This window comes from Cimex lectularius, unplaced genomic scaffold (assembly GCF_000648675.2).
Source record: "Cimex lectularius strain Harlan isolate CLEC.00 unplaced genomic scaffold, Clec_2.1 scaffold170, whole genome shotgun sequence".
NCBI lineage: Eukaryota > Metazoa > Arthropoda > Insecta > Hemiptera > Cimicidae > Cimex > Cimex lectularius.
Genome location: NW_019392810.1, coordinates 756,461 through 779,132, shown reverse-complemented (window position 1 = coordinate 779,132; position 22,672 = coordinate 756,461). Strand labels below are relative to the sequence as shown.

The following is a 22,672-nucleotide window of genomic DNA, read 5'->3' as shown; positions in this document are numbered from 1 at the left end:
TTAGCTTCATCAAAACGGAAGATGTGATTTTTTTCCAAATGTTATTTCGGCTGTTTCCAGAGATTGAATTATTATTAATTCGTTTTGAGACCCACACCCAACGATGAAAATGGCAGGCTAGGATGATGGGTAACGACTGAATTTCAGATTCATCACCACACGTAAAACAAGGAGAAGCCTTCGTTTTTTCGTATATCTCGGCTATGGTAAAACTGAAAAACAGTGCCTTAAATCGGCAGTAAAATATAGTTTAATCAGATATTCGTCGTTTGTCCTTCTTATATGAATCTTTTAATGTTCATAACTGTTATTGTATTTATTAAACTTGTAATATTGTTTTGTTCATCTCATAATTAATATACGAGTGAATGTGTGCTTCTTAGGCTATCCAAGAGAGCGAGAGAGAGAATGAAAAAGATAGAAAATACTATAGAGAGAAAAAGTATACACAATGAGGTAGAGGGAAAGTACTCTAAAATAACAAAAAATATAGTGTTGTCATTTATGGTCAACATCACCTCCTGGCAAATTTGGATTGGTGGAAGAGAGAGAGTGAGAGAGAGAGAGAGAGAGAGAGAGAGAGAGAGAGAGAGAGAAGGAGGGAGGACTAGAGAGAATGAGTGAGAAAGGAAATGGCAAGAGACAAAATTAAAGCTACAGAGTGACAGAGAGCGAGAGAGAGAGTGAGTGAAAAGGGTAGAAAATGCTAGGGAGAGAAAGAAATATAGCAAATTATAGAGAGAGCATGAAATATAGTAAGTGGGGGAGATAGGGAAAGTCCTCAAAAATAACTAAAAATGTATACTGTTGTCAGTTATGATCGACATCAACATCGCCTTCTGGCATATTTTGATTGGAGAGAGAAAGAGAGAGAGACAAGAGAGAAGGAGTGAGAGTAGAAAGGGGCAGAGAGAAAGGGAGAGAGAGAAAATGAAAGCAACAAAGTGAGAGAGAAAACAGACGAGATGGAGTGAGAGAAGAAATGGCCAGAGAGAAAGAGATAGAGAGAGAGAGAGAGAGAGAGAGAGAGTGAAAAAGCTAGGAAATGAAGGAAATACATAAAATGATGGAGAGAGCAAGAAATCTAGAAAGTGAGGGAGAGAGAGAGTACTCAAAAAAATAAATTACAGTGTTGTCAGTTATGATCGACATCATCATCGCCTTCTGACGTATTTTGATTGGAAGAGAGAGAGAGAGAGAGAGAGACTGAGACTGAGAGACAAAACCAGATAGGTATGGCACGAACCACATCTAACAAACAAATTAATTAATTACCTAAAAAAACACTAAAAATAATGAAAATCGGTCAATGTAAAAATAAAATTAGGTATAACTTTATTGGTTTGTCTAATGTCACAAAATATCCGTAATCATTCCTCTCGTTTTACGTCAACTGTCTGTCCAAAAATATGTAATACAATGTATTGACAAGTCAATTTAGTGATCTATTGACCAAATTACTTCATTCAATTAATTAATCTTTTATGTAAGGTTTTTGGCCAAAATGAAAAAGTTATTGTCACGAGCGGGATTCGAACCCACAACCTTCTGCTCAATACGCCTCTGCTCTAACCACTTGACCTATCGTGACAAGTGGTAAGAGCAGAGTTCTAGTGAGCCAAAGGTCGTGGGTTCGAATACCTCTCGTGACACTAACTTTTTCATTTTGGCCAAAAACCTTACATAAAAGATTAAGTATTGACAAATGTTTTATTAATTTTATTGCCAATTAAGATCAAAAGTGGAAGAGTTCTTTCAACGATTGCGTAATCCGACGAGAAAAACAACAACAACACACGGATAAAAATAATTAATTATTTTATACTACAGGATTACTTTATGATCGATCCAATTGTTAGAAAAGCCGGCTTACCATCGTGTCGGTGTACTCGATGAGCTTGTCCTCAGACACGTCGTTGACTTTAGCCTCCTTGAGCAGGTCTCTGAGAAAATTCTGCCGGCAAACCGTTTACAATTATTTCATTTCAGGGTTTGGGTACATTTGGGATTTTGAGATTAAAGCACCTTAAGTTCATCCGCTTCGATGTACCCGCTGCCGTCTGAATCGTACTCCCTCCAGATCTAGAATGGAATACAATTAACACCCAATACTATAATTTATTTAAAAAAATCTATTATTTCAAAATTATTATATCTAATAAAGTTCTGAGTTCACGAAAACAGAGCTACTGTAAATGTTATAATAATAAATATATTTATATATATAAATATTAAAAAATGCCTACTGATTACTGTTCTTGTATGATATTAATAATGTAAAATCAATAGATGATATCCATTTTTATTAAAAGCTTTTAAAATGAGCTGTACCATGAATGTCAGCCTTTATTACCGGCCATTTGGCAAATTTAAAGGCCGTAGACCCATAGCTTATATGCATGAATAACGGCCCCCAGCGTTATCATTTTTATCGTCTTACTTTGCATTGATAGAAGATAATCTACGTGGTTAAACAGGTTTACAAAAAAAAAATTTTTTTTTGTTTATTGCAACTTACCTTCATGAATTCCACGCTGGATTCCAAAGGGTTGTCAAACCTGAAGAGTACGAGAAAATTTTCCTCCATGGGCAAAAGTTGAGCGAGCTGAAAGAAGAAAAATAAAATAGAAATTACACTGGCTTTTCTAATTCATGATTATCAGGAGTTATGATCAGACTCGTTGATACAGAAAACAAATCAAGAAAAAGCAAACATGATTTTGTTTTATTTTAAATAACAATTATTTTGTCCCTTTTTAAAACTTTTTTTAGAGGAAGCCGGGCGTTCTCTGTAACAGGGTTTGTTGTTGTCACCTAGAAGTGCTGAGTTGATTCCCAGCGTAGAAATTGAAATTTTCTGGCCTCCTCTTTAAACTTTTATTAACACAAATCGCTACTTTCCATTTAGTTTTTATATTTTTTTTATATTCAAATCAAAATATAATTACAGTTATTTATGTCATTTATGAGGGTAAAGCGGTGAATTCTGTGATACAAGACATGAACGAAACAATTTGGGAGAGAGTTTATTGTGAAATTTCTAAAAATTTTAGTGGGTTTATTGTGAAGATAAAAAATAAAAAGTTTCTAATGACATTGCGGAGGATTCAAACATATTAAGGATAATTCATCATTGATCGGGGACTTTAGGTACTTTGGATAAAAAAGTCAGTGTCACGAGCAGGATTCGAACCCACGACCTTCGGCTAAATACGCAGCTGCTCTACCACTTGAGCTATCGTGACTTCGATACCCTCGGGCACCAACTTCCCATCTCAACCGCACCTTTTGAATTCTTCCTCCTTTTTGCCATTTTTGAAATGTCGTGTAATCTATTTGATTCTCGGCGACAATTGAAATGGCCACGGCGAGCTTTAGTGAAGTCTACTTCATTTTAATTCATTAAATTCAATATTTTTCGTGGTCCTCTTGAATTAATATCACTCAATTAATTAAGGTTTTAAGTTGAGAAAAAAAGAGAGTAGAGAGTAGCGGCGTATCAAGCCGAAGGTCGTGGGTTCGAATCCCGCTCGTGACACTGACTTTTTATCTCAACTTAAAACTTAAATTAATTGAATGATATTAATTGGTCAAGCGGACCACAAAAAGAGTGAGTTTTCGTTTATGTTGAATACTGTATTCTGTAACGTTTCGTTCACTAGTTTATTATTTCTACATAAAATGTTCGTGCCATATCGTAAAGTAGGCAGAATCTTTGTTTAGGCTTTGTCTTTTCGGTTGGAAGTTCCAGTTCCTTGTTAACCTCCAGGGTGGTGTACGTAGTCAGATCAGGGATAGGAACTTTGCTTCAAAATGTGACTTTTTCACATTCGTCAATCCTAATTTTTTATAGCCCACAACTATACTGCTAGCAGGGAAGCATCTTATCACCGTTGGAAAGATCTTTGTTGTGACTCTAAATAGCACTGATATCTATATTAATTTCAATTGCTAAATAAAAATTTAAACGGGAAGCAAACATAAAAGGTAATTATTTTTAAATCTTTAAATGGAGAGATCAAAGTAAGAAATGTTCAAACAAAGTAAAAATTCTCAAATTTCGAAGATCTTAGTTCTGGTATCTAATTTCTTTACTATGTAAAGCCTGGACTTTAAAAGTGGAATTGACCAATAGCTTAGACCCGTTCGAAAAGTGGACGAATCGTCGGGAGATGAGGATTTCCTGAATAAGAAAAATGACAAATACAGTAATACTGGAGGAGGCGAAAAAAAGTATAAGATACGTGCAGATTCTACGAAGAAAAGAGACACCATCGCTCCTACTAAAGGACTGCTGCTAAAGAACCGCACGAGGAAATGGTTTTGGTGTACAACATAACAGTGGAAGAAATACAACTAATAAAACACACCTAAATAGACAAATTCCTTGATGAATTCGGGCTCACCGGTGTGCTGTAATGCAGAACGGGACCTAAATGGGCACGCCAAATCCCCCTGAAATTTTAAATTATACAACTTACATCTTGATCTGTCAGACTCTCCTAGATAGAAGTGGAGGGTGAAGAAAAGGATTTTATGATTTTATTTTTTAAGCAGGCTAATTGTTACAGGAGATTTTTATTTGAATAGTCGACGAAGATCGTAAGATATTATATATCTTATTTATATAATATATATATTATCGTAAGTAAGCAAGAGATTTACTTCTGAGTTTGAATGTGAAATATAGTTTTTTTGGTTTTAGCTCCAATGTATACGCTACGAAATATGCCTCTGTGGATCTCCCGAATAAACTCGAGTACCGTCTTAGCTGCTGAATCATTGGCGATGGTTGCAAGGTGTTAGTTTAAAAAGTTGATGGTTGTTGTTGGAAAGCGGTGAACAAATGTTAAACTGTGAGTATTCCTCCTGTCTGCAGAGTGATAAACCTATTTTTTGATACTTACCTATCACCCTGGTCGCCTATCCTCGCTGATTTTGTTAACTTAGACCCATTTAGGCATTTCGCCATCTTCAGTGCTTGGGTGATATCTGTGGAGTATTTTAGTTATGTGGTAGGATGGGAGGAGGCTGTGTAGCAGTACTAATACTGTTTGTCGGTTGGTGTGTGTATGTTTTTTTGTGAGACTGTCTGTCTGTACAGCGAAGATGATCCTGATCAACCGTCGATAAGTTTAACACGTGCTAAATGTAGTTGTGTACCGCTGTACACCTTCGAACTATGCAATACTCAGAACACATGGAAAAATACGCCAATGCCATCCAGGCTGAAGTCCATGCATTTTAGGGATGTACTTAGATCAACTTGAATAAAGAGTACAAAAGCAAGAATATCGCTAACATGTCAGAGATAGACAAGCAGCCATCAAAGCGCTAAGTTCAAACATCATTAGCTCAATTTCAAAACTAAACTAAATAGATTAGGTATGCAAAACAAAGTCACTCTCCTGTATGGGAGGAGAGGGCAAAAAGAGAGCTTACGCCTTTGTAAGGAAAGAAAAGGACTGCTATACAGCCGATATGTCCTCCTCAGGGATTCATAATGAGTATCTTCGAAAAAAAGACAATTAAAAAGGAGGAAACAGTGGAATTTACTCATTGGACATAAACAATCCAAGAACATTCTAGCGAATTTTGGAAGGAAAGAATCCACAGAATGCATCAAAGGAAGCAGGAAAAAGCATCGTTACAGGACACGACAGGCAGAATGGGAATCTGAAGAAGATTGGTATAACCCAACATGGCATGTGCAGATTCAGCAAAGAATCCGAGGAGACGCCAACACACCTACTAACAAAAAGGAGAAAGTGTTTTCGGACTTAACCGTTGAAAAATTTCAACCTCTGAAACCGGGCCTACTAATCAATTATTTGATGAACTAAGACTCACCGGTGTGCTTAAAGTACAGAACGAAGGATATAACAGCTCTTAAAAGGCGCAGTATATTATACAGATTTGTCCGGGCAATCTGATTGTTATCAGGTCGGAAAAAATCGTTCTTTCAGCAGTGAAATATTAACAAGAGATTTTACTGCGCTTTATTTTCTACAGGAGACATTTGTGCCATATTATATCGATATATCGACTATTAGTGTCATATCAAAAACGGCAGTGCGATATGTTTTGTTCAAACAGTTTTCATTCAAAATTTTTCATTTCAAAACATTCAGCTAAGTATTCCAAGTGTTAAATATTTTTATTTAGTTGTTAAACCGTATGAGTTGGGTCATCGATATTGTATGCAAGGAGGGTGGTAGTTGGGACGTCTGTGGACCTCTATTGTAATTTTGTTATTCGGTTCTTTTCTTAGAAAGGTAAATATGATTGTTTATTTATAACGCAATAATCTATCTCTTTCTTCAATCGCTTCGAAGAAGGGTCTCTATTCATTTTGTCAATAGGATGTCGCTTTTATACATCGAAATCGATACGGAAAAACGCGGCTTCAGTGTGTTTTGTGTGGGCCGGACACTTTTCAATCGTGTTTCACGATATTCACCTCTCGGATGTCGATTTTTCCGTCCTGGTTGTCGTCGTAAGCTTCCATGAAGCAGGCTTTGAGCTCTTCGAGCATCGCGTCCGAGACTGCCTCGGGCCCGATGTCCGCCGGGTTGGCCGAAGAGACAAACTCTCGGAGGAAGCCGTCAAGCTCGGTGCCTTCGATATAGCCGTTGCCTGAAAACAATGAAATTCGGTCATTTTTACAGTTGATTTTTTTAATTTAAAATAAAGTCTTTTTCGTACCGTCTTTGTCGTAATGGCCCCAAACCTGAGTGAACTGGTTCGCCGAGAGCTTTTTCAGCTCCCGTGACTCCGGGTCGCGGTACTGACGCATGAAATTAGCGGCCTTTTCGATGTTGAGCTTCTTGGACGCCCTCGCCTCCTCAGACACTTGGGATTCCAGGGACATCCTTAAAAATTATAAGCCAAATTTTTGACTTCCTTTCGCTCGAGTCACACTTAAGTCACTATTTTTTTAATCATTGTATTAAACTTCCTTTTCAATAATCAATTTTTAAAAAAACCAGTGATCTAGATCTGTATCCGATTCGCGGGTACATCGAGCAGCAGGCATGGGTTCGATTCCTCGCATTGCTCATTAAATTTTCTTTTGTAATTTGACTCCCCATTGGTGAGACCCAAGTGAGAGTGACGTTTTACATGTACCAAATTAAATCGTTCAAAATTCTAAAAAGCCCCGCCGAGCGGTTTGGTGGATCCTGTCATTTTTTTTAAATGGAAATTCTTTGTAGTTTTAAACAATTATTGTAAATTTACAATAGAAAATGTTAAAAGTATTGATGCTTAAAGTCGTCGTCGCAGGCGAAGTTTTACGCGGCTGTAGTTTCGAGAAACGAACCTCAAACGATTTGCCCATTGTCTTACCCAGATATCTAGACATGCATCCGTCGGCCCTCGCTTTTTTTCCCACTATGAAAAAGAGCATGACTTATTTAATTTGTATATAGTTTGGAGAAATTTCAAAATTTGTTTTATTGTACGATATAAGGGTGAAATAATTTCAAGATGTTCCTCCATGCTTATATAAATTATTGCTTGATGGTAGTTATGATTTTTTTTTCAAAATTTGCAATATGTTGAAGAGTTTTTCATTTCAAATGTCCACATTTTTAGTAGAAATAATTTTTTAATTTTTTTCTGGTCTTCAAAATCATAAAAATGAACAAAGATTTTTATTTTTAACTTGAATGTTTTTTAAAACAAGTTATTTTTCATTAAAAAATAGAATTAATTAATTATAAACATTCTGTAAGGGGTGCATGAAGCCCTGATGTCAGTTTAAGGTCATGAATGAGCGGCGCCACTCTGAATGGAGTCGCGTTCTTTGACCTGATGTTGCATTTTGAAATTTTCATTTTTCTTTAAAATGTACAAATCAAAAATCTGAAAATGAAAACTTTTCCAACGTTTACGAACAAGAACTTCGGGCAGGCTGAAAACAAGGAAAATACCTTGAATATATCGAAACTTGAGGGGAAAACAGTCGAGGATGTGTACTCTCCGGGATCTGGGAACGGACTGGAATTGTTTTGGTCCGCCCCCGGGGGTGGAATCGATGCGTCCCTGTTCGATTTCCGCCCCTCCAACTAATTATTTATCCTGTGGGCGACCTTGACTTTTTTTACTGTTCCGAATGGTCAATTTTGATTATACGGGTCGAGAGGGGGGGGGGAAGAACTGTCATTATCAATGATGACCAGAGGGAGTCCAATGCGTTCACCCCTAGAATTCACCCTTGCATCTCTTGAGAACATAAAATGATAATTTAATTTAAGCTTCTTGCAAATAAATATATAATCATTAAAAATTTTGAGTTTAAGATTAAGTATACACATTATAGAGTAAATTATCAAAATTGTTCCATGTTCTACCAGGATTTCTGATTTTTCTCTGACCTTTTACCCTTCTTCTAAATTACACTGTACAATCCATAAAAAACTAAAATTTAAGACTATCAGGAATATTTTAAACATTCTTTCCCAAAACTGCTTATCATTATTTATAAATTATTAGTCCTCTTTTTTGCAATTTTAATTTTTTTATTTTTTATTTTTTATTTTGGGTGTCTATGAAATTTGTATGATTTAATGTCGTATTATGTGAAAGTCCTTTCCTTAGGTTTTAAATAAATCTCGGCTGCACTACATCTTCTTTGATAGTTTTTTTTATTTTATTTTATTTATTTTTTTTTTTTTATGGACTTGACGGGAAATGGGAAATTCGACGGGAAAGATGGGATCCTGGTTCTCCCGTTTCCTCCATGTCCTTCCTTCCACTTCCCTACTCTCCCACGTTGCGCAGAGGGGAAATCAATACGGAGCCTCCGCAGTGCCGAATTCCCTCCTTCGGGTCCCGCCGCTTCTATTTGCCCCCAAAGGAAATTAATAAAAAATAAAAATAAAAACTTTATTCTATTTCGACGCAAATTGCCCGTATTGCCCTTGAACACGCCGGATTGGACAATAGGCACTTTGGGAGTGCTTGTTTCTCAGCAGACTTCGCGTCAGAGATAATCCATTGATACAACCTCGAGGAAAAACCACATCAGATTTTTCATTATTATTGTAACACAATAGGGTGTAAGTTTAGACTTCCAGGAGCAGTACTTAATAACAGTATTTGTCATATCAACTCTAACAAATTCAGTTCTTTTTTAAGGAATCCGACTCCCCCTTCTGCTACCATTCATATTCCCCACGGTATAAAGAAGTCCAAGATAATCATTCCTAAGGGCAGAAAAAACCTGAAAGTCAATACATTTTTAACACATCAAACTTGCATGTTTAATTGTAAGCCCTGAACAGCGTTGAGCCACAACTACGTTTTGACCATCTTGCAAGCTCCTAACAGCTCATCATCATGAGCACAGCAAACAGCACGTTACCTGATGGTTGTGAATTTGTTAGCGTACTTTTCATTCCGAAAGGTCCTACCCTTCAGTATCTAGTTTCGATCACCCATAGACTCGTTCACAACGGCACTTCTTTGTGATTATTACCTTTAAATTATAGCTTATAGAATGTACCTGACTGAAGATGTCGTAATACCGCAACGTGTTTAAGTGAATCCCACGACAGACTTAGAATAATCTAGTGTCAATCAGGTTAACAATGCAAATTAACAGCTACCATCAACATAAAGTAATAAAAAATAAACAATTTGGTACATACGTATGTCAAGTTTGAATCCACAGATCTACGTCTGCGTATTGACCATCATCTAACAGCATACCAAAACAATATTTCAAAAAGTAAAAAAAGCATATTACCTAACGGCAAATGTTTTGTGCTTACCGAGCACATCTTTCCGTCCAACAGTCAATTGGTCTACCAATGCGTTTTCACCACTTTTTTTGTACTAACGGCATCTTTAACATAGGACTTGGACAACTTCAAAGACTTTTGGCACTTTGGGCAACGGAGTAGAACTGAATTTCTGTCGAGCCAATTTATCCAATACTTGTTATCAAAAAGTCCTCGAAGTTCCTTACGGCGATACAAACCACCCACTACGACCTCAGCGTTCTTTTTCCCAAATAAGCGTTCCGTTTTCACTTAGTTATACGTTCCCTTAAACTACGATATCTCCTCGCCCTTTAATACTTCATAATGCGCTAGCGTTAGCTGGTTTTGTTATAGCATGTGTCCTCTGGCTGCAGTGCTTACCGTACAATCAATGTTGTGACATGCATTTGTTTGTCTACTACTGTGTGTTTGTGCATTTGTGTGTTGTGTACATACCTACCCAAAATGCAAACGAGATACCATCGTATATAATTTAATAAATTTTAATTTCAACCGGTTGTCCGGAGGCGGAAGATGGTTATGGTATAACACCCGTCCATATTGTGCACTGTACAATTTTGAATAGAAGGTAGTTATTATGTAACGAGGGGGAAGGTCTAATAAATAAATTTAATATTTTTCAGATCAGTTACTTTATAAAATTGCTGTACTCTACTGAGATTAATAAAATAACTGCTTCTTTGTGCCTAGATACTTGATGTACTATGTACCACATAACTGTATGGTCATCATGGAACCTTATAAAAAGGAAAAGTTTAGTTAGATCACCTTAATGGTTCTCAGACTTAACGAGAAGGTAAGGATGACTAGTAATATTCACGTGATCCACTGACCTCCCTTATCATGTTAGGTAGGGACGTGGACGTAACCAAACTTGCACTACTATTGGGACTATCTGGACAAGGAGATCCAAACGCGTTAAGTTTCTAAACATTCAGGACAATATTCCACAATATTTTATGAAGTTCCATGATGACCATACAGTTATGTGGTACATAGTACATCAAGTATCTAGGCACAAAGAAACAATTATTGTATTAATCTCAGTAGAGTACAACAATTTTATAAAGTAACTGATCTGAAAAATATTAAATTTATTACAATTAATTAAGGTTTTTAATTGAGATGAAAAAAAGTTAATGTCACGAGAGGGATTCGAACCCACGACCTTCGGCTAGATACGCCGCTGCTCTACCATAATGGGGTTGCCATGAAAAATGGCAAAAGGAGGGAAAACCCATAAGGTGGGGTTGAGATGGGGAGTTGATGTCCGAGTGGATCGAGCTCACGATAGCTCAGGTGCTAGAGCAGCGGCGTATCTAGCCGAAGGTCGTGGGTTCGAATCCCTCTCGTGCCATTAACTTTTTTTCATCTCAACTAAAAACCTTAATTAATTGTAATGATTTAATTGGTCAAGCGGACCACGAAATTAGGGAATTAAATTTATTACTTCTATAAAAAAATAAATTGTAATTTATCTTGTATTAACTTTATCCGTTGACTTCGCCTTTTGATGCTGGAATACTATTTATTTTAATTCGCCAAAGCGGGACTGTTTAGACGGTTGAAGGCCGATTTGACCATCCGTCGTGGCTATTGATTTAACAACCTGAGAGAGAAAGAAGAAGGATCAGAAAAAGGGAAGTAGGTCGAAAGTGGAAGTTATAAATTCGACAACCGACTCATATGTAGGTCAACCCTTGCGAGAAAATTCAATTTTCAGAGATGAACTGTGAAATTCAAATTGTGTGTAATTAGTTGAAAATTTCTCGTTGGGCGGTTTTTAATTGGATTCTCGATTAAGTCGCACAAAATTTAACTGAAATTGCGGGAGAAATTCCTGAAGGGTGTTTGTGTTGCTCTCTTGATGACCTCGTTATCATTAAGCCCGTCTGCTCTCATTGCTGACTCCTCTACTGCTTTACACTACGCGGTAACGAGCGTAGGATGAAAAAATAAATTTATACAGTCTTATTTATACAAAACGGCAGGAACTTTCGAAAAGTGCAGGTTATAATGTAAACCAGTCAATTTCTGACATGGGCCCAAACTAAAAATCGAAAAAACTTAACTGAAAACTTTATATTAAATTTGATATTTTCTTTTAAAAATACTAGAAAATATATTAAAGATAGCCAGATATAACGCAGGACTTTTTAGGATCACTCGTTATCCTTTCCTTCCAATAAGTAATAGTAGTTATGAAATATTATTGTCATGAAACAACATAATTATACCAATCTTACACAGCGAAGAATTTTTAATAATTTAATTGACATTTTCTCATTCTCATGGCCTCCAATGACAAAGTCTTCAAGTGTCCGTAACCTCGTAACTATTTTATCCATTAACTTAATAACAGGATGAATTTTAGATTTTACTTTACTTTATTTTACTTTAAAAAAATGTTTTACTACAAAATATTTTATTTATTATTTGTCTAAATATCTATGCAAACTTGCATGTAATTGTGGCTTCTTTTGAATAAATTTGAGCTCTCCTTACTGGTCTAGTTTAAAATATACTTTTAAAGAAGTCGTATCTGATATATTCTTATATAAAATTAAAGATTTAATCTTTTTTAGCCCTCCTTTTTGTATTCATCAATTGTACACCTAGTAATGTTTAACTGCATTCCGCACTTTTTAATAATTTAAAGAAAGGGTTAATTTGAAATTAAAACTGGTTCATTTGAAGTTAAAAATTGTTAAATCAAAGCTAAAAAGAATTATTTTGAAATGAAAAAGACTTGACTCGAAGCTGAAATGATTAATTCTAAGCTAATAATGGTTCATTTAAAGTAAAATAGGGTTAGTTGGAATTTAAAAAGAGATTATTTTAAGTTAAAACTGGTTAATTTAATGATAAAAATGGTTAATTTGAAATTAAAAAAGTTAATTTGAAGTTAAAACTAGAAAACTTGAAATTAAAAAGGTTAATAAGAAATTAAAAGAGTTGATTTGAAATTGATGCTTATTAATTTAAAATTAAAAAGGGTTCATTTGAAACTAAAAAGAGTAGATTTAAATTTTACATTAAAAAACGTTAATTTGAAGAAATTAGAAAGCGTTGAAATGAAATTAAAACTGGTTAATTTAAAGTTAAAAAAGATTAATTTGAAGAAATTATTTAGAAGAAGTTGAACTGAAATTAAAACGGGTTAATTTACAGTTAAAAAGGGTTACTGGTTAATTTAAAGTTAAAAAAAGGTTAATTTAAAAAAATTAACAGGAGTTGGAAATTAAAATGGGTTAATTTACAATTAAAAAGGGTTACTGGTTAATTTAAAGTAAAAAATATTAATTTGAAGAAATTAGAAGGAGTTGAATTGAAATTAAAACGGGTTAATTTAAAGTTAAAGTTACTAACCAGTAACCAATAACCAACAAGTTAATTTGGAGAAATTAAAAGTTGGAAATTAAAACCGGTTAATTTACAGTTAAAAGGTAAATTTGAAATTAAAAAGAGTTGATTATTTAAAATTTGTTAATTTAAAGTTAAAGAGGGTTAATTTAATGAAATTAAAAAGAGTTGATTTGAAGATAAAAATGGTTAATTAAAGCTAAAAATGGTTAATTTAATGTTAAAAAGAGTTAATTTGTAATTAAAAGAGGTGAATTTAACAGAAAAATATTACAAACAATATTAACCATAACCATGTACCTACTTAAATAATGTCAATGTTTAACCTATTTATTCAAGCCCAAAGAGAAAATAAAAGTTAAAACATATTTTGATCTTAAGTTTATCAAAAGAAATGATAGAACACCTTTGGTTTAACTTAACTTTTAATTTAACCGTTCACTCCACGTTTGTAGGTTTTTTGATTTATAACTTACTCTTGCGGCAATCAAGAAAACCTTTTTTTTTTGTTGGTTGTTCGGCAATTCAAGAGGATAAGTTACGCCGAAATGCTTGCTGTTATGTGAGAGAACCGAGATAGAAAATGGGCAAAACTAGACATTGTGATGTTAATGAGCGGTCCCGCCTTATTTACGGCTGCAATAACGTTGATTTATAAGATGATTCCGCTAAGAAAGTGTAAATTCTACCTTGTGGAACCTTTATAAAACCTTTGTAAACAGAGCGCTGTTCGTTTTGTAGTTTGGTCATTTTCAATCATTGTTATCTTGCCAGTACTCCATGAGGATCTCACGTATCGAAGTATGGCTCTTCATGATCAAACCTATTTCCGATCGTTCTGGTAGCCTGGCCAGACGCTTTTCAGGTTTTTCGGATCTTCAGTAGGTGGTTTGTTTGTTATTTTATGACTTGTGACGACCAAAGTGCACCTTTATCACTGAAAGATCAGCACAACGATGAAAGGAAAATCAAAATTATCAGAAGCGACAAAACTGCAGTCCTCGCAGACCCATGAGGAAATATCACAAACCAAAATAAGGTCCTTTATGAGGAAGGCCATTTCCAGAAGCGCTTCATGTTTTGGGCAGCCTTCATGTTGGTTGTTATTTTGTCACTCGTGGCGATCAAATTTATCACTGAAAAATCAAAACAATGAGGAAAGGAAAAACAAAATGATCAGAAACTATCAAACAGCAGGACCGCCACCCAGCAGTCCATATGAAGAAATCCCATTATTAACCAAAATAAGGTCCTTTATGAGTAAAGATATTTCCGATCATTGCGGTCTACCAGACTGCTCAGAAGCTTTTCAGACTTTTCGAGGAATTCAGTGGTTGTCTTGTTTGTTATTTTGTGAGTCTTGGTGACCAAACTTCTGATTTCTTACTTAAAGAGAAAATCGCAAAGATAGGCAGATTAAATCGACCTGAAATCACCAAGAAACAGGTCCATCAACCTCGCAGACCCAAGAGAAAGTCTCGCAATGTTATTTTTCAATGCATTTTCGTAGCTTGTTTTAAGCAACTCTCCAAGGTTTGAATTTAAAGTGGTATGCCAGGAAGTCAAGATTTGCGTAGCCCAAAAATCTGGAGGACTTGGGTAACTCTTCCTTAGTACTCTTTTGCCATCTGCTTTGCCACGCAGCGTCAATCCGATTTTATGAATCAAGAGGTCTTTCTGGGACGTTCCTCAGCCTTTCCAGCTTGTAGGTGTGGCCGTTGTCCCATTTTAATTCGCCTGATGGCAACTTTGCTTTGGAGGATTATGTCAATCGGCTGGGCAAAGATGATTACTCGGGGGGGGGGGGGGGGTCGATGTCGTCCTGTTAGCTTTGGTACTTCTTAGCAAGGCTATCCTCTGACTTTGTACCTGGATACTTTTGCTCCGATTTTTTAACTTTGGTCCCCAAGCTGCACTTCTATGGTGCTAACGATAGGTATACGTTCTATAAAGCCATCGCAAGAGCTTTTACTATCAGCCTCCAAGTCGCTTTTGCAATGGAGAATGTGTCCCTATCTCTAGATATTTAACTTCATCGCTTGGTTTTATCGACTTTACTTCTACTTGACAGCATGAAAAATAGTAAGTTTACCTTCAAGCATGAGCTATCGCACTTCTCAAGCGATATTTTGAGTTTCATCTCAATGAACTATTTGACTATTTTGCCTATTACTATCGGACTTTTCTTCCTCCTCTTTTTTAGTATCGTTTCAATGATGGTTGCAGTCGTTGACGAAAATCACAAAGTCTATCCCTATTTCCTTCATGATTTCAAGGAGACTATTGAAGAGCAAATTCGAAAATAGCGGGCCTAACACAGATCCAGCGAGAGACCTCTTCCGGCTTCTTTCGGGCTGGAATAACGATATCGACAACAGTTAAGAATTGAAGGAACTGCCTCCAGCTAACTCTCCATTAACTTCCTATTTAAGTTCATCCAGTTATGTGGCTGGGTCAAATGCCCAGGAGATGTTTCCCTACCAACGGGGTTAGGCTCCGACGGGGGCTATCGATAGCTAGGTCATTTCAACCACAAACACACGCAAACTATAATCTAGCCTAATGATAATTAAATTCCATAAGTCAGTCGCACAAATAAATACCTTCATGCGTTGCACTAATTCTGATTAGTCGGTAGAATACTGGATATTCCTCCGTCGACCAAACACACTATTAATAATCTAATCTAAATTAGGGTCGATGGGGTACTTTTATAAATATTCCGCCATCGATCCTAAACACACACACACACACACACACACACACACACACACACACACACACACACACACACACACACACACACACACACTGTTGGAGGGACGATAATCCGATGGCATGCCTACACCTCTCTGTATGGAGCATGACACTATTATGTGAGATACGCCGAGCAACCTTTCTCTGCAAAAGGGATACCTGCAGCAAATCAACATTACGTCCCATTTTATAATTAAATTAAATATTTGTTAGCAATCCTTCATGAGCAATGTCATTTGGTTCTACCATGCTGGCCAGACGGGTTTCAGGTTTTTCGCGATTTTCAGTAGTTAGTTTGTTAATTTGTGAGTCGTAGTGACCATTACTTAGACAAGAACAACGAGGAAATAAAAGCAGAAATTATCGAAAACGATCAAGTAAGATGCCCATCATCCTTCCATCCCCAAGATGGAATTTCACAATAATAATTTTGCAACGAATCGTACTTCTGCTTTAAGCATACTTTTTGACTAGATTGAAGCTCAAGATAGAGCCAACCAAGTCAGGATTTAAAGACAACACCTTGAGAAAAAAATCACTGAATCCATAATTCAAGTTTATCTCTCGTCTATGAGGCGAATTGTGTCAGATACATAAATTTTGCATATTTTATTCAAATTCCAGTCCCGGTTCTATTTCATATTCCTCGGGGTGTCGGGCCGTTTTCCCTGTCGGCGATCGAGCATGTCCCCGGACGTCTACGTCTATCTGACGGTCCTCCTCGGGGCCATCACGCTCTACAACTACCCCAACGTCGACCCGTCTATGAGGGTGACCAACATCCCGAGCGGCGCGATCAAGGGAGAGTACGACTTCGTCATAGTCGGAGGAGGTTCAGCAGGTAAATTCTTCACGGAAACACCCTGAAACCTGAAAATCTGAAAAATTGCAATATCCATTTTTCCGTACACTGTAAGGTTTGCTTAAGACAAATACAAATCGTACAATTTTGTTAGATTAACAAGCTCTTTATTTGTAAGTTAATAGATAAACAATGTTAATGAGCAAATAGGTAAAAACATAGCTATTTGTCCACTAAGACAAATATTCATTAGAACAAATGGACATACCGTCCTCTTATTCCATTACGTTATTCGGATTACTCAAACCGGTTAATCTGGGTTTTAAATGGGCGTAATTTTCTAATAATAAATGTGCTGTGGATGATGCAATTTCGGTTTTTTGATGACAGGTTGTGTTTTGGCTAACAGACTGACGGAAAACCCCAACTTCACCGTCCTTCTCTTGGAAGTCGGTCCGGACGAAAATTTCATTTCGGACACTCCTCTTTTCGCATACTCCCTCTGGAGGACGAAAATCGACTGGAATTACACGACCACGCCTCAGAGGAGGGCGTGCTTGCGTATGTCAAATTTTCACTTATTTATTATTTTATTACTTTATTTCATTGTTTTATGTCAAGTGACTGGAGGAACGTGCGAATGGCCGCGTGGTAGGGTGCTCGGCGGTTCTTCCACAATGAACTTCATGATTTACATCAGGGGGAACCGCCTGGATTACGAAGCGTGGAACAACTTCACAGGCGGCGGATGGTCCTACGAAGAAGTCCTGCCTTATTTCATGTTATCAGAGGACAATAGGTACTATAAAACGTTAGAGAAGTTTTGTGTAATTTAGAGTAGGACCTGAGGGGTCATGAACTTGTAGCAAGGTCGTTCCCGGTCATTTGATCAGCCTACCTTTCCTGCCACAACTAACAACATAACAGGGAAACTTTCCACTGAAGAATGCTGGTAGAACAAAATGGTAGGAAAAGGGCTAGAAAAGAACTTATGTGGTCAGCGGGGTGACGGATCTGTAATTTGGTCGTTTACGATCATTTTAGTACCTTCAATGGTTATACCAGCAACTATACGAATGAAAATGAACTAACTACCGAAACCTTTTCATTGCTTAATATCTGATTTCTTCTAAGCTAGTTGATTTTTGTTGAACTAAATCTAGAAATTTTCTATTTTACATTATAATGACTTAAGTTCCTTTCAATCTCGGTTATATATATTGTTGAACTGCAGAAATCCGATTTTTTCATCGGACACTCGTTACCATCGAACTGGCGGGCCCCTGACCGTAAGCATGCCGGCATACGAGTCACCACTGATGAGGCAATACTTGAAGGCGGGAGTGGAACTCGGCTATCAAGTGAGGGATGTCAACGCTGAAAGGCAAACTGGCTTCATGGTGACGGAGGGCACGCTGAGAGACGGTTCAAGGTATCAGCAGATGAGTTATCCGCTTGATTTTCCATTCTCGCCCTGTCTGCGATTCCAGGTGTTCCACAGCCAAGGCGTACATGCGTCCTGCGCGTCACCGGCCGAATCTCCACGTCGCCCTCGGGTCGTTGGTCACTAGGGTGGTTTTCGACGGTAACCGTGCAGTCGGCGTCGAATTCACGAGGAACGGGGAGGCGATGACGGTAAGGGCCAAAAACGAGGTCATCATGAGCGCCGGAAGCCTAAATACACCGCAGGTATTTACAAGTTGCACATCAACTGAAAAAAAAATAGCGTGCAATTTACATAAATTACTGTTAAATTTTAATAACATTGCGAGATTTTCTTGAGAAGACTGATTAGGAACCCACATAAGGTTTCAAATTTATGGCATTTTCCAGTATCTACATAATTCTGACATATGCGTTGAGTTTAAAGGAAAACCAGACAATTTTTCCCACCTATGTTACACGAACGATGCTAATAAAGAAGGGAGTTTAAAGATTTCTAAATCAATATGTAAAGAAAACAAAACATTAACAAAAAAATAGTCGTTTTTGAAAAACACGTATGGTTTTGGAACATTCGGGTTCTCAATATTTAGTAAAGTAATTCCTATCATAAAGGAGGACGTAACTTCCAACGTTTGGAACAACAGTAATACATAATGATACATCTACTAGAAGGTCCGAAGTATTCGTGTGTCGCATCTATTGGTACATTTCGTTGTTTTCTAAAGTCCAGTACATTAGGCAAAACGAACTTATACATCTACTATCTATAAGATACAAGTCGAATCAAACTCGCCAACATAACGAATTGCGAAAGTATCGTTCTATTCGGACAGAGTTATTTTAACACGCCAATACAAAATTTGTCTGTACAGATTTTAATGCTGAGTGGCGTCGGACCGAGTGATCACCTTGCATCTCTGGGGATTCCACTTGTTCTAGACGTTCCCGGGATAGGGAGCAACCTGCACGACCACCTCGGCACCCCGGTGATCTTCAGGGTGAACGAGAGCGTCTCCATGACAAGAGACTATTACATGTCTATCGATTCTATACTCGCCTATGCCAGAAATGGCCAGGGTCCTCTGAGCTCGCCGAACGGCATAGAGGCTCTCGCTTTCCTCAATTCCACATTTTACGACGCTAGTTTGGACTATCCGGACATTGAGATCCATCTCACCTCGGCTTATCCCAACTTCGAAAACAACCTGCAAGTGTGGTAAAATCTCTGTCGCAGTTTTATCGCCTTTGTCATTTTTCTTGATCTGATGGTTTTTAAGGTTCGGCCTGGCGCAGGTGTTGCACCCTCTGAGCCGTGGAACGGTGAGACTCGCGTCGACGGATCCGACACAGATGCCTTTAATGGACCCGAGGTACTTCGAAGTCGAAACTGATTTCCAGACGGCCATACAAGGCGTTAAATATACCCTAGCCGTCGGCGCGACCTCAGCCATGGGACGATTCAACTCCACCTTCTATTCCGAATTTTACACCGCCTGCACGAATTTCACCGTTCTTTCCGAAGAGTTCATCGAATGTATGGTCGAGTATTACACCACGACTATCTTCCATCCCGTCGGTTGGTCTATTTTCTATTAACTTGTTCATAATCAATGTGAAATTATCCATGACGATGGTGTGCCGATAGGGACGTGCAGGATGGGACAGCAAGGCGATCCGAACGCGGTGGTCGATGGAAGGCTGAGGCCATTCGGGCTCAAAGGTATGACTGACGTACAGCGAATGCGCCTTTATTTTATAACGCGTCATTTCTTAGGAATGAGGATCGTGGACGCCTCGGTGATGCCGGTGATAACAGGAGGAAACACGAACGCCCCAGTCATCATGATTGCTGAAAGGGCGGCCCAATTTATCAAAGAAGACTACTTAAAGGGAGCTGCCCATTGAGGATGAAGTGAAACCAAACTCTACAATAAATTATAAATCTCTTCCCATCCCAAAAATTATACAACAATAAACAAATTTGTCTAAAGTTTGATTCCAGTTGTTCTCATCTACTATCAAGATTGTTTAACCTTGACACATATTACTGGCAAATTCCAATCATTTTTCGAAAAGCTTAAATGTAATAAAACGGTTTAATTATACCTTAGGTCAAATTGAACCTTTGCGACCTTTGAATTCGGTACCCTGGATTCATTCCTATTGATTTCTGCCCTGCGCAACCTGGCATAGAGGTGAAATCTAATAAAATAACAGTGAACTTGAGATCAATTCAGTTATCTATCAATAATAAAATTCCATTAACCTGTTTTTTCTGATCAAGTTTCAATAACGAGCTGTGACGTCTTCAAAATGAAAAAATCTTAAAAATGAATTCTGATATAATTTTGTGATAGTAGATAGTGCGAAAATAATAGGATTTATTTAGAAGAAATTTTCTTAGCGAACTAACCTTAAAATGACGTTGGAATGAGATGTATGAAATTTTTACATAATCCATTAGGAATCCGGGGTTCGGAGATAGTCATGGAAATTGTTCACCGTCCTAATTTTTCTCTCTCCCTATCTAGAGATAACGTAGTTTTTCTCTACCTTTCAAGTATCACTATCCTGACGAATTTGAGATAATTGCGATAAGTACCTTTGTCTTTTCCCAAGGACGAACGCGAAGTCCCCTACTCGATCAGGTTCCGGCACGACGACTGTAGTATTCGCATGACTTCTGAAGTGTGTGCTTCTTGAATTTCCCGTTCGACTCTTTTTTTAAACAATATTATCGGCCTTATTCTTGTTAATCGGTTAATTAATTAGTCGATCTTTTGATAGGATATTTGACGGGATCTCTTCTTCATTCGAGACTGGGCTGGTCAGCTCGGGGCAGGGATTATTCGCAAAGGTTTGTGTCTTTTTCGTCCAATTATTTTCGAATTGTGTCCGTAGAATTGTAGAAAAATTCTCCTCTTATGTCTCAAAAACGGAACAAGCAAAACTTTTGGCCTGTTATAATTTCTTTGCAAAAACAAAGAAAATTCAGAGTTTTATTTTGTACGGGGTGCTTTGTTTTAATGTACTAAGGAAAAACTTTTCTTAATAATTAATTATATATAGAAATTGTATTACTTACACTTTAAATAGTTTTTTTAATCATTATATCCATATAAACTTTAAATAGTATGCAAGACTTGATAGGTTTGTGAGCTTTAGTTTCTTGAGGCCTTTATTAACAAAATTTCAATCGTTTAACGAAATATTCTGTATTTTTCACTTAAAAAAACCCGGAACTTGCAAAATACAGTCAATACATATATACGTAATCAAGAATAAGCTTGACATCTAACTCTATATATCTAGAATTTTATCAATTTAATTCTTCAGATAAACGAACCTTGAGTTTTATGGCCAATTCAGTGTATTTAAAAATTTTTCCTCAATAATTATATGCAGTACAGTTCATACATGTATAGATTATCAAGAATAAGCTTGAAATCTAACTCTATTTGAAAAAATTATAGATATATTTTCCTATTTTAAGTTATTAATATAACACACGTACTGATATGAAGAATATGTTGAAAATTCAAACTCCATAGGAAGAAACGTATTGATTGTTGGTTCGAGTGGGAAAAGTTGTTTCCTGTGTCGGCTTTTTCATCATCCTCCGGTGAATTCAGGTGTTAAAAAGGCCGACACAGCGACAAAACTGTAAAAATATCCCAACCCGCAACCTTGCGAAGTGTCATACGTGATCCGAATATCGGCCAGACGGATTGTGGAATATAATAAAACCCCGTTGAACGTAAGGTCGCTTGTGTCGCGGTTGAAATTAGTTTTTGCCCTTGTTTCCTTATTTGCGTCTGGTGGATTGACGTATCGCGTCTTACAGATAACCAAATAAGCAGTTAAACAATAAACCGATTAAACGATAAAGATAATAATCCCAAGGGACAATCTACGCACCCTCGATGGACCGGTACGTCGCTATAGTTGTTGTATTTATTTTTATTGTCCGATATGTTTAACATTATTAACATGTATTGATTTATGCCAGGTACGAGACATTTTCTACACTTGTTTCACAGTGATCAATGAAAGATTAATCCCCAAGCACTCGTTAATATTTACGTTCAAAACAAATATCACAATTCGGCCATAAATCATGCTAAATAATGATAAATAAGATTAATAACATGAGATTAATTGATGTGCAAGTTTCAACCTATTTGTTTGTTAATTTTTTTAATTTTAACCTTCTTCACAACGAAAATCCTGGGAATTTATCTTCACCGGCCAATCTTCTGTCTGACGGTTTCTTCTGATTGATATTGATGGTTTTGATATTTTCCAAGTGCGTCAACTCTTCAACAGCCTCATCATATTTCACAATTTTCACGGCTTGTCCCTTTTTTCCGCCACTCGTTGATCAAGTCCTGTTGAGACTGTCTATTAGCTCTCAGTCTATCTAACAGGCTGGATTATGCAGGGTTACTCGATAAATCGCCATCGGAATATCTGAAACCTGGATTTGGTCCAAAACTAGAAACGATAAACAGGCGGA

At 37.0% G+C, this 22,672-nt stretch overlaps 2 protein-coding genes and 1 long non-coding RNA gene across 7 annotated transcripts in view; 1 reads left to right on the top strand and 2 right to left on the bottom strand.

The window, feature by feature from the left end:
- LOC106672037 (calbindin-32) overlaps window positions 1-22,013 on the bottom strand; it is a 29,953-nt gene extending 7,940 nt beyond the window's left edge. The window contains exons 1-6 of one of the 5 annotated variants that reach the window (XM_024228228.1): window positions 21,671-22,013; window positions 6,706-6,872; window positions 6,461-6,636; window positions 2,519-2,605; window positions 2,026-2,082; window positions 1,874-1,954 (exon numbers count right to left, since the gene is read on the bottom strand). In XM_024228228.1, the coding sequence (XP_024083996.1) occupies window positions 1,874-1,954; window positions 2,026-2,082; window positions 2,519-2,605; window positions 6,461-6,636; window positions 6,706-6,872; window positions 21,671-21,705 (603 nt within the window). In that variant the 5' untranslated portion in view covers window positions 21,706-22,013. Of the gene's footprint in view, window positions 1-1,873; window positions 1,955-2,025; window positions 2,083-2,518; window positions 2,606-6,460; window positions 6,637-6,705; window positions 6,873-7,934; window positions 8,035-17,975; window positions 18,060-21,670 lie in introns of those variants that run through there. The other 4 variants (XM_024228224.1, XM_024228226.1, XM_024228225.1 and 1 more) reach the window with 4 other exon arrangements.
- On the top strand, window positions 16,528-20,152 carry LOC106672033 (glucose dehydrogenase [FAD, quinone]-like). Its single transcript, XM_014403122.2, has 9 exons — window positions 16,528-16,749; window positions 17,101-17,271; window positions 17,332-17,509; window positions 17,945-18,142; window positions 18,201-18,399; window positions 19,029-19,372; window positions 19,434-19,732; window positions 19,802-19,876; window positions 19,931-20,152. Exons 1-9 carry the CDS (start codon window positions 16,593-16,595, stop codon window positions 20,059-20,061), a joined length of 1,752 nt encoding a protein of 583 aa, XP_014258608.1. The 5' UTR covers window positions 16,528-16,592; the 3' UTR covers window positions 20,062-20,152.
- Window positions 18,350-20,574, bottom strand: LOC112127359. The gene is made up of 3 exons (XR_002910532.1): window positions 20,423-20,574; window positions 20,263-20,358; window positions 18,350-18,421 (listed from the first exon to the last, which is right to left on the bottom strand). It is a non-coding gene; the product is annotated as an uncharacterized LOC112127359 (long non-coding RNA).
- Window positions 22,014-22,672: the final 659 nt, after the last annotated feature.